Genomic DNA, 12,782 nt, shown 5'->3' with positions numbered 1-12,782 from the left:
TATCTCTTTAGAATACTATCACATATGATTTTTGTGATTATACAGTTAATATTATTATATTATTGAAAATATAATTAAACATATTAGACATATATGTACCATCAAATCTCCATCTCAGTAAAAGAGAGAGAGAAGAGACGAGAAGATGTAGAGAGAGAGAGAGAGAGAGAGAGAGAGAGAGAGAGAACACACTCCCTCCCCTCCAGTCACATTACGTGATATATTTGACAGCTGTTGGACCTCAGTTTGGTACCTGGAGTTCGAAAGAAAGATGCGTGAAGACTGAGATTTCTTTCATTCTTACATAATTTTATAATTTATAAACTAAAATCTTGCTAATTCACTATAGTATTTTCTTTAATGATTTGATTGCTCTTTACATTATATTATTTGAAAATTAGTAAATTATTTATTTATCATACAGAAAACATACATCTCTGTAAGAAAGAGAGAGAGAGAATTATTATTGTTATTATGTAATATAATTTAATCTTATTAAACTTACTATTGCAGTATTGATCAATATTAATATTTTAAAATTAGTAAATCATTTTTGTATGATAAAAATGTATTTAGTCATGAAAATAACATCAAAGTACACTAATTTGGGATTATTTATTGTCGGAAAAACCCCGCGAATAAAACTGCAGGATGCATACATTCATCAAGTACCTTTGCTTCGTAAGTAATAAAATGGTCTTGCAATTTAAGACCTTGTGCTTTGGATAGGTGACATCTAAGGTTAACACTAACCTTGGTCACAATTTGGACCCATTCAAAGGGTATTCGTCTCCTCCAATACCTAGGAGATTGTTTAGGCACGATGTCCTCACTGGAATGCCTTCTTTTGGGATGGAGATCATCTAATGACTTTATCTCTTGAATTAGGAATTGTGATTAGCTGGCAGAAGTCTGATCTCATTCCCAAGTAGCAAATAAAGTATCTGGGTTTATCCTGAGATTTGGTAGCTAAAAGGCCTCTCAGTGGGGTCCTGTCTGAGCTATCTCAGTGGTGACGTGGCATATTTCCTATCCTGACAGGAGCAATCAGCTTGGCTGTGGCAGGTAGTCTTGGGTTGTCTGTTGTCATTGGAGAAGATCATGCCTCATAGGCAAAGTCACCTTTGATTGCTTCACTGTCAACTGATGCAGCACTGGTCGACTCTTTGAGTTGCCTTTTCACAACTGGTATCTTTGAGTAGGAAATCAGGGAGGACTTGTCACTGTAGCTAAACTGCAGAAACCTTGTTAGATGAGGTGCACTTGCTACTCTTTTTGTCTCCTCACCTATGTGCAGCAGATCATGAGGCAGATCCTCAGTGCTTTCTCCAACTAAAGCAGAGGTTCATGGTGCAGACCATCACCCTCACCCCTCCTTACTGGATGTCTTTGCTATTTCATGGACGCCAGCACCAAGGATTCCCTTTTTAACTCTCTTCTAGCTATGGTATTGCTCTTGGTGTCACCTTATCTTTCCATTTACATGGACACACCAATTGTGCACTTGCCACCATCATCATTCTTGCTTTTGGACTTGCACCTACTACCAGCTACTAACCTGCCATTATCTACCTTTTTTGCAGGTCTGCACCTCCCATCAACCATCTTCCATGAACCATGCCCTTGCCTCCAGTCCCACACCTTCCACTAACGCTTTACTTGTTACTTATATCTCTTTTGCCCCCAGCAGTATACAGTACCTGTTGCCAGGCACACACCTGTTTCCAGCCACACCTGCCACCAGTCATGTTTATGTCTGCCAGATGTGCTTTTGTCGGTAGTTTTGCTTCTAAGACTTCTCCTTGAAGCTATACAACTGATTCCAGCTGCTTACCTTGGAAGTATTTCATGGTTACATGTCTGCTTCCTGCCACACACCTGCTGGTAGGTTTGCCTCTGATCAGGATCATGTAGCGTTTTATGTTTTCCATGTACCAAGTCTCTGCTTCCAGCTACACTCCTCTCTTCTAACGCAGAAATGTTACAGACTATGCTCCTGTAGCAAGCCACACCAAAGTGCTTTTGGCTGCAAACAAGATTTACTACACAGTGGGATATGCACCAGTTATTGATGATGAAATGAAATGAGACTTGTGATAGTGGCAATAGCTGCTCATGACAGTTCCCATTCCATAGCTCCTCTCCAATGCATCCCAGAAGCATGGTCATTCCATAGTATTTGCTAGTTACTATGAGTAAAGGTTTTTTGGCATCCTTAATCCATATGGTCAATCCATAGTATTTGCTAGTCACTATGAATTTATTTGAGTAAAGGTTTTTTGGCATCCTTAATCCGTAGTTGATAATCAGCTATTCCTCTGCTCTTCTTGTCACTTACCAATACTAGTTTTGTGGTTGTATGGACAAATCTCTCTGCTGTATCCTCATTTATGGTACCATATTCCCATCACAATCCAGTCTTCTGACTCATTCCTTTGCATTCAAATATTTTTAGATTCCATCATCTACCCATAACACTACCATTGAGTAGATGGCCAATTACCACATTAATGGTAGGGAGAATTGTGAAAACACACTTACCCATGCAAGAAATACACAGTGAGTGCAGATTTGTCGCTATAGGTGACATAAAACGATTACAAGGTTCATCAGGCATTTCACAAGAACATTGGTCCTGTCTGCTCTCCATGACACAAAGGACCAGGTGCAAGCACCAAAGTTCCCAAAAGAGCACAGAACACAAGTACTTTCTGGCATACAACTGCACCAATAGCATATGAATGTACTGAGAAAGTATTGCTCATATGAACACTAACAATGCAAAAATTTTGTCAGCACACAACAGAAGCACAGAACATGAGTCATGTCTGTTCTGTATTGTGGGTGAAAGAACAGTGGATAACATAGGTTAGGTGAGAATGGGCATTCCCTCCCCCCATCTCCACCTGGGCACTTCTCTTGTTTAATCAGTACTGACCCAATTCAGTGCATGCACAGGAAGATACTCCATAAAAGAAAGTGTAGTGTTTGTATACTTAGAAAAAATAGAAATTATGTAAAAAATTTGGCTGATTTTCTTTGCAAGTGCCCAAATTCCCATGATATGTAGAAGCTTAAGTTTTATGCATGTACTGTAGATCTGCTCATATTTACTAGTAGCCTTGTAATCAATCCACATATATTCAGGTTGCTACTATTCATTTCCTTCTGCTTCTCTAATGCATCTTACAGTCACAGATGTAAAGCAACACATATTTGACATCCTTGCATTTCCTGTGGTCCATCTTTCAAGGTCGTATTTCCTTCCACCATTACATATTCTCCCACATTCATTTCTTCAATTTTGTAATTATGCTAAAATAATAGATTTATAATGTTTTAATAATTTAACATGAAGATTTATCAGTTGTTTTCATACAATCAACTTACCTGTCAGATATATACATAGCTAAGACTCCGTCGTCCCCGACAGAAATTCAAATTTCGCGGCACACGCTGCAGGTAGGTCAGGTGATCTACCGTCCTGCCCTGGGTGGCAGGATTAGGAACCATTCCCGTTTCTATTCATATTTTTTCTGTCGCTTGGAATGTAAACAACGTTTGCAGTTCCTCCTGACTTGATTTTTGGATTTCATTGCCATCGATCTTCTGGGCTATCTTTTGCAGGGAAGTACTGGATCTTTGGTTCGGCATACGCATATTAATTTGTTTTAATAACTTTGGCTTCGAAAATTTCGAAGAATTGTTTACGTGTAACTACCGAACTTTTCGGTAGACACTCACATAGTTTGCAGGAAGTTTTTATAGCTCTCGTACTAACGAGCAGTTAGAGCATTAACAATACTAGTAGTGTTGTATCCTCATCTCCTTCTTACTTCAAAGAATCTTCAAATTCATATTGCTATTTGAAGACAAAGGAATGTAGCTCAAAATACGAGCTATTGAAAGGTAAGAAGTGATTTTAGTGTTAGTGCAGTGGAGGGTGCGTTCTGATCGGCTCTGTTTCGCTCCCAGGCCTAGACCTCTTCCAAGCTCACATACCCAGAGGATGAAGGAAAAGTCGAAGCCTTACGGAGGTTATGGAGTATCCCCATCCGATCAGGCGTCCCTCGGCAGGATCTGTAGAACGTCCCAGACTGCCAAGTTTGCCATTGGAAAGGCGTCCTAATTAGTAGAGGGTGCGTCCGATCGGCTCTGTCTCGCTCTCAGGCCTAGACCTCTTCCAAGCTCACAAGCCCAGAGGAGAAGGAAAGTCGAAAGCCTTACAGAGGTTTGGAGAATCCCCACCGATCGGGCGTTCCCTCGGCAGGATCTGTAAAACGTCCCAGACTGCCAGGAATAGCCATTGGAAAGGCATCCTTTAAAAAGTGCGTCTCTTCTTCCGTTTCTTCATCTTACATCCGAAAAGACGAAGAATGTACATGTTTGGAGTTCGGACGATCTGGCTCGTTAAGAAAATGAAAAAAACTAAGAGAACACTGAACGAGAGGCTGAGAGCCAGCCAGCAAGCTAGCGCGAGCCACGTTCCACAGCCAGCGGAGCGCCAGCCGCGCCACCCAACAGACTAGCGCGAGCCGCGTTCCAACAGACTAGCGCGAGCCGCGTCCAGCAACTGAGAGCGAGCCGCGTTCCAGAACTTTTTTCTTGGCGCAAGGCGCCTTCAAAGAGAAAACAGACGGCTAGACTGAGGAGCCTTATAGTAGAGTAGCAATCAGAAGGATGCTTCCATTGAACGTTTACTGGCAAGAGGCTCGTATAACAAGACTAGAGGCGCTCGGATCTATCAGGGCGCACGGGACCTTCCACGCAAGCGGAAAACTTCCAGGAGCGAGTCTCCTTTCTAGCGTGCGGAACATTCCAGGCGCGCGGAACTATCCAGACGCCAGGCGCTAGGCGCAAGGATCCAGACGCCAGGCGTCAGAATTTTCCAAAATCTTCATTTGAGAGAGGTCAAGTCGCGAGACTCCTCTTTGAGTTTTTTAACTTGAGCATCTTTCCCCTGGCAAAATGTGCAAGATGTCGCACAGGCGGCCATTGCTTTTGTCAGAAGGATTCTGATACTAAGAGAAGCCCCTTTCATTATTCAGAAGACTCCTGTGTTAGGCAGTTCCTCTCAATGCGGACTCTCTCCTTCATCCATGCTCTTCCCTCATTTTGAGGAGGCAAGAGCTTTGGGAGTTTTTCTTAATAAGAATCTCATCGACGTTGGGTATGATGGCGGATAGGAAATATCTACTCCTTCCGTAAACCCCTAGTGATGAACAGGAATTCTGTATCTTCCGCGATTTATGAGGAAATCACGAAAAAGATTTAAAGAGTTCCTGGATTAACTTCCTTCCTTAAGGATATATATTTACTCTTTCTATCGTTCTATTAACGAAAAGAACGCCAAGATAGTAGAAGGTAGTAGAGTTTCTGCTGTATGAGAATACGATAGTCAAATCATAAACACATACCGTAGTTACTTCTTTTCTGTGCAACTCAATTACCAGTATCCTTCTTCGACTTTCCTAGAAAGGACTACGCTTAAAGGGATTGTTAAGACAACACCTACTTAGCTTTTAGATTTATCGAAGTCTTGTTTCGCTTAAATATTGCTTTAATAAGAACTTCCTGAAGTTCGATAATAATTTTTATAAAATTCCTTTATTTAAATGGAGTAGCTGGCAACTCTGAAGAGTAAGGCCAGACGGCTAACGGGGACTGCTTTCGTGAAGCTTCTGAGCAACGCAGTACCTTGTAGGTGTCAGTCATGAGTGGTCGGGTTTATCTCTCTCTCCTGCAGGATGGAATATCTATCCGTATCTCTCCCCTACAATCGCGGTCTTAACCTCGGATTGAGGGGATAGTTAAGCTAACATAAATAAAAATATTGTATGCCTTTTGCTAAGAAGCTTTCAATAAGAGATAGTACAACCTTTCAATGCTGTTTACCGTAGGTAACATTATTAGGTTTAAAGGATTCTATCGCAGCAGAAACATTATATTATATAATGCTCTCAGGCTTACGAAAGCATAGCTTATTAGAGTACCTGCTCAGAAGAAGATGGATGAGTCGGATGGGAAAATTCATCTTTGTGGCGGAACTTGTTTCCCTGAATGGACTATACTACGATATTAAAGCGTTTTTCCTACTAATAACGGAATTAACACGTGAAAGGATGTCGGCGGGTACCATAAAGGCACAGGTGTTCTAGCACATAACCTAAAAAGAATTAGAAGGAAGCGCCAGCCTGGCGCAATGCGCCAGAAGCGCCAACCTGGCGCAATGCTCCAGAAGCGCCAGCCTGGCGCAAATTGCGCCAGAAGCGCCAGCCTTGGTGCAGTGAGCCAAGAGCACCATCCAAGATTTTCTCGTTTTAGCGAGTTATTAACCTAAGAGTCCAGTAGCCTCTCGGACAGCAGGCTCGGTGACGGCAAGATTCGTTCCTGATTTCGTTACCCATTTAATCACTTAGGCCAATTCCACGACTCTCTCATATCGCAAAGAGCATCGAGAATCTCTTTTTTCACTCCTATTCGCGTTAACAAAGAGAACCTTCTCGATCGACGATAATAACTGTTAACATGTTTAACATTTATTGGAAAGAGTTGTGAGAACCTGCGGAAAGTCTTCTTCATAGATCTCTTAGTAAGGTAGAAGACGAACAGGCTTCCTATAGACTGCTTCCTTTTCCTCGAACCAAGAGAGGTTGCAATATACGCTATCTTTATTTTTATTTTAGGGTTTTTTTTTTTAGAAAGGGGAAGAAACTTTAGAGTCTTTTTTCCCCTAAATATAAATTATTTGCAGAATTTAAGATAAAGGGCGTCAAGAAAGAGAAGATAATATTTTATGCCTCATTTTGGCCTTAGAGAGGTTGGATTCACAGAGGTCACGTTCTTCTCACAGCAAGTTTTGGAAGTCTTTTCCAAGACAGTCTGAATATTCTATCAGCATCTATTATAAATGGACCTTAACAACCTCTCCACTCTGAGTCTGCGTGCAGACTGACCAGAAGTGAACATGAATGAGAGGATTTTTCAAGGTAAATGACAATAGTCATGGACAAGATATAGAATTGCTGCAGATTGTGCTTGAGGGGAATGAGGAAACTGTCCTCTTCCGATACCTCTGTGAACCACATAGCGGTTTTTTTGTTTTTTTCTTCCCTTTCAGAGGAAGAATCACCTTTATATATATCTGCTATCAAAGAACGCAGTAAAAGGCTATACTCTGTCTCTATAAAGGGATTGGAGATAGCAGAGGATTAAGATCTTCGGGATCTTATACGATACCTCAATATGACAAGAGTAGGATATCAATTACTTCTAATGGGATCTTTTTTGTGGCCACAGATTCTATATTCCGACAAGATGGAACTGCTCCTCATCAAACTTCTTGAGAAATTTATGAGGAATTCTTTGTTTCTCTTGGTAACCCAACGATCAAGAAGACAAATGAATTTTTTTTTAAGCATTGGAATCTCGCATCAGATTCTATGGAGATTAGGCAATGGGTTCTTGCCAGCATAGTATGTCTGGCAAAAGAACTAAAACCCCCTATTCCTGATTCAATGTTTTCAGATTGAGGTTTCGTTGTCCAGGCAGGGTACTTACGTTTTCATCTACAGTAGAATGGTTAAAACGTTTGCCTACAGAGTCTTTGGAATGCGATGACGGCTCGAAATGCTTCCCAGAAGGTGTTCAGAGGGATACAATAAGGGAGCTAGAAATCAGGAGTACTCCCAATTTCAGCTCGGGAGTCTCCTTCGACTTCCAAGCTTCTTCCCTTCCTTCGGACAAGGATAGGGAAGATTCTGCAACGAGAAGCCCCTTCAACAGGTAAGAAGAGATCTCGTGAGCAAGGGAAGTACTCAAGAAGGATCCTCCTCGGAGGAAGACTCTTATCTCTCGTACTGTTAGATATCCTATCGTATACTGGATGTAGCTGACTACAATCACCTCCCCTTGCCGGAGAGGACAAAGCTCAAAGTGGAAGAATTTCTTCCACCCTTCTCCAGTCTTGTGATTTACTATTGTGGATGTTCAGGACTTTCGGACAATGTAGCGCCAACCAGGAGCCTTATGCTAAAACAGGCGTAAAAACGCCAGAGGCAGACAGCCCCAAGAACACTGTCATGTCTGATGAGGAGAAAGACCGGGCCTACAACCTGACACAGATGCGCTAGATGCGAACATATAGGACAGATAAGAGTGTCCAATGTGGACATTGCCAGATATCCTCGAGACTCTACCAAGCTCGAAGCTCCGGCAAGTGGGGAGGAGCCAACCAGGCGCAAGGTGCCAGTCAGGCGCGAGCGCCAGGCAGGAGCGAGGCGCCAGGCAGGCGCGAGGTACCAGCCAGCCACGCGAAGCTCAGGCAGGCGCAAGGCGGCGAGGACTCCAGGCAGGCACAAAGCGCCAACCTGGCGCGAGACGCCAGCCAGGCGCGAGGCGCCAGCCAGGCGCAAGCCAGGCTCTAGGCGCGAATCTCCAGCTAAGACGCGAGGCGTCAACCAGATGTCGGCAGGCATGCCAGTCCAGCGAAAGGGGTAGCAGACAAGCGCTAGGTGGCCAACCAAGAGCGAAAGAACCAGCCAGGCGCGATGGTTCCTGCCAGGCTTCAGGCTTCAGTCGGGAGAGATCCATTTCAAGAAAGCCCTGGTCATCTTTGAAACATGGAGATCTCCTAAGCACTTCATAAGTGACTTGATTCCTTCAAACAGCTGAGAATTAAAAGCGCAGGAAGTGCGCGCTTTTGCAAATTCTTGTTCTTTACATAACAATATGTCATATAAGACATATTAGCTCGTGTTGTACGGTAGAGGCAACTCTGTGTTGACTTCTCATTACACAAAGGATGTCAAGTTAACCTACGAGAGATCCTTCTCTTTTGGTTGATACGTTTCAGCGGATATGTTACTGGGATAAGGAGCCGACACTGATCCTTAACTTTGAGTTAAAGTTTTTTAACTTAGTGAAATTATTGGGGTTTTTGAAAGGAGTGTGGGGATAACTCTTTCCAATTGAGGCGCGAACCCTCGTGTTAGGATCAGGTGATCGGGATCGGTGTTGCGCTCCTTCATAAGGTGTATTGTCATAGAAGTGGTCCAGTACCCATTGACAAAGTCCTTTCAGGCTCTGCCGAGTAAGCGGTTCATACCCCATCGGCAGACCCACAAGAACTCTTAGCCATAGATCACATATCTCGCTAAAGTCTGAGGTGATGCAGACTACTGGCAACAGCCACGAAGTCTACCACCTATCAGATAGGAACCAAGGTTTATTTATACATACAACATATGTTGTTTACCTGTCTATTCCATGTTAGCTGTCTCTTACCCTCCACCAAAGGGTGTCAATCAGCTATGTATATATTCTGACAGGTAAGTTGATTGTATGAAAATGATATTGTTATAATTACAATAAACATTTCATACATACTTACCTGGCAGATATATACGATTAATGGCCCACCCAGCCTCCCCGCGGAGACAGGTGGAAGAGAAAAAATATGAATAGAAAACGGGAATGGTTCCTAATCCTGCCACCCAGGGCAGGACGGTAGATCACCTGACCTACCTGCAGCGTGTGCCGCGAAATTTGAATTTCTGTCGGGGACGACGGAGTCTTAGCTATGTATACTATCTGCCAGGTAAGTATGTATGAAACTTTATTGTATTATAACAATATCATTTTTGCTAATGTACTAATCACAAACTTGGCCTTTGTAGGTGCTATTGGGGGACTTGTTCATCAGCCAATGCAAGCAATAATGAATGAGGGTGTGACAGCAAGTACTGTTGTTGGAGGAGTAGGCAAAGGCCTAGTTGGCATTGTTACTAAACCTATTGGAGGTGCTGCAGACCTCATTGTACACACAGGTCAAGGCTTATTGCAGGTAATGTGATTCTGTGGGTGGCTGTAAAAGCTGAAAGTGATGTCTTATGTTTATGGTAGCATAGATAACCACTGTACTTTAGAGCTGTACTGTTAATTTTATTATATACTTTTTGTATTTTGATTCTTAAAACCTGTTTATTATACTTCTGAATTTGCTAACTCTATCAGTTTTTTTATAGGTAACTGTCCAAGTAATTACATGGCTAACAATGTCTAAGTACTGGCAGCTAAAATTTTGAAAATTGTGGTAATGATTATTTTGTTTTGGTGTAGATAACTAGCCCCGCCCACTTTTGGCGAGGAAGGGAAACAAACTAGCAGAGCTCAATTTATTTTTGCTGGATTCCAACAAGGGTTGTGAGCTGCAGCTATATTTTGAATTTCGTAGACTTTACCAGTTGTTTTCAAAGAACTTTGGTGAAGTATTTTTGGATTCTTTCGGTAGCCTTTCAGCATTTATTCAGGGGAGGTTTGGGGGTACTTTCTACTGGATACCCTCCAGTCTTGTGTATGGTTGGGTTATGGTATTTTAATGTTTTTATGGTGTACGTAGGTAACAGCATTGTTTCTGGTGATTTTGTATTGGTACTGTGCCCTGGACAGGGGTAATCTTTATGCCTTAATAGCACTGGGACCTTAAAGGAGGAAAGGAGGGGCAGTTTAGGAGGACTGTGAGAGAGAGAGACGTCTGGAAAGGGGGCATGTAGAATTTGGACAGGGTAATAGAGTGGAAAATATCTGGGCAGACATAAGAGAAATATATGTGGGGGAAGCAGAGGAACTGGTGGGAAGAACCAGCAGATATGGAGTGTCAAGAGGAGAAAAGTGGTGGTGAGGAGAAAAGTGGTGGTGGAATGGAGAGGTGCAAGAATCAATTAAAATAAAATCAAAAGTTTAAGGGCTGGACAGTAAGGCATGCACAGGGTGCAGAAGAAAGGTACAGAGAAGAGGAAAGAGAGGCAAGGAGGAGGGTAGGCATGGCTATTGGAAGGGCAGCAGAGCAGTTGAATAAAAGATTAAGAACAAGAGAAGGAGAAAAGGATATCTATAAGATTTCAAACTTGAGGAAAAGGCAGAGACAGGATGTGGGTAGATTGGGTGTCATCAAGGATAGATATGGAAACATATTGTATAGGGAGGAAGACATTAAGAAGAGATGGAGAGAGTATTTTGAACAATTGTTAAATACTGAAAATGAGAGAGAGGAGATGGGGAAGCACAGAGGGTGGCGGGGCCAGTGAGGAAGATACAGGATACAGAAGTGAAGAGAGCATTAAGGAGAATGAAGAATGGTAAACCACCAGGTCCATTGGGGTTCCAAATTAAAATGCTCAAATTACTAGGTACAGAGGGGGAAAAATGGATGCTGGGTTTATTGAAAGCTATATGGAAGAGGAAGAAATGCCAAGGGATTGGGAGGAGAGTCTAATGGTACAGTGGAACCTCGACATACGAAAGTCCCTACTTACGAAATATCCAAGTTAAGAAAGCAAAGACGAAGAGTCTTTTGCTTCTGTATATGAAAATAATTCAGGTTGCGAAAGGGTAAAGTCTGAGATTCGCCTGGACCATCGAGAACAAATTTTAAAACTTGTGCGCCGCCAACTGAGTAGACTTGCCAATAACCTCCTGCTCTCCCATTGGTTCCTGATGCTAGTCACCGCCGTAAAATCCTGCTCTCCTATTGGTCAGCATCATGCCTCTATGTTAAGGCGTTCCTTGACCACTTTTTCGGCAGCGTTATCGTAAACACTGGAATTCGTTCTTTCACATATATTTCGTATGTTAACGTAAATTCGTGTTAGTGATTCGCTTTCGTTGTACTGTAAGTTACTTTGTGTGTGTGTGAACTTAATTACTTACGTTATTAGCCATTGGGTCCCAAGAATGTTGAAGATGCTCACGGAAAGAAGAGGATGCTTTCTGGAGAACGAAGATGGAGATAATCAAGAAGTGGTTAATGTTTTCTGCCGTTGTTAATGTGTTTTGTAAAGTTTAGTGTTAATGTTTTTCTGCCATTTTTTAATGTGTTTCGTAAAGTTAAGTGTTCATGTTTTCTGCCATTTGTCCTCCTCTGTCGCAACTTTCGGAGATTGCCTCACTTAAAAGGTGAGGTTCCACATTTTACTACATATGTACGTAAAGTATTTCTTGTACCATGTACACTAATACACTTTATTTACAGGTATGTACTACAATAAAGGTTATGTTAGGTATTGAATAGTCCAAATTGTTGTATTTCATTGTTTATTGGTCAATTTAGCTTTATTATAATATTTACTATGTTTTTGTAGGGCTTGGAACGAATTAGGCAGTTTTTTGACATGTAAAAAGGTAGTTCAAGATACAAAAAAATCAGGTTACGAAGGCCGCTTCGGAACAGATTAATTTCGTATCCTGAGGCACTACTTGTGTGTGTATATATATACAGGCAGTCCCCGGGTTACGACGGGGGTTCCGTTCTTTGAGACGCGTCATAAGCCGAAAATCGTCGTAAGCAGGAACATTGTCAAAAATCTATGAAAACCTTACTTTTAATGCTTAGGTGCATTCAAACTATGTAAACTGCATTCTTATTGCATTTTTCATCAAAAAAAACCTTTAAAAATATTGATTATTTTGCATTTTTGGCGTCATATTTCATCTGTCAGATCAGCGTTTGTAGGCGTCGTAACTCTGGAACATGCGTCGTAACCCTGGAACATGCGTCGTAACCCTGGAAATAATTTTGATGAATATAATTGAAAAGCGTTGTAACCTCGGAAGTGTAAAGTGAGACCGTTGTAACGGGGGACTGCTTATATATATATATATATATATATATATATATATATATATATAAATATCGACGTCGTAGCTGAGACCCGTTTGTACTCGGGGGCTGCCTTATATATATATATATATATATATATATATATATATATATATATATATAA

At 41.8% G+C, this 12,782-nt stretch overlaps 1 protein-coding gene across 1 annotated transcript in view; it reads left to right on the top strand.

The window, feature by feature from the left end:
- LOC135201222 (intermembrane lipid transfer protein VPS13B-like) overlaps positions 1–12,782 on the top strand; it is a 295,068-nt gene that overhangs the window by 231,784 nt on the left and 50,502 nt on the right. Inside the window, exon 37 of the mRNA XM_064230099.1 lies at positions 9,678–9,844. Within this exon, the coding sequence (XP_064086169.1) occupies positions 9,678–9,844 (167 nt within the window). The remainder of the gene's footprint in view (positions 1–9,677; positions 9,845–12,782) is intronic.

Source organism: Macrobrachium nipponense, chromosome 28 (genome assembly GCF_015104395.2).
Source record: "Macrobrachium nipponense isolate FS-2020 chromosome 28, ASM1510439v2, whole genome shotgun sequence".
Classification (NCBI taxonomy): Eukaryota; Metazoa; Arthropoda; class Malacostraca; order Decapoda; family Palaemonidae; genus Macrobrachium; species Macrobrachium nipponense.
Note: the sequence above shows the minus strand (reverse complement) of the source record. Positions and strands in the feature narration are given on the sequence as shown.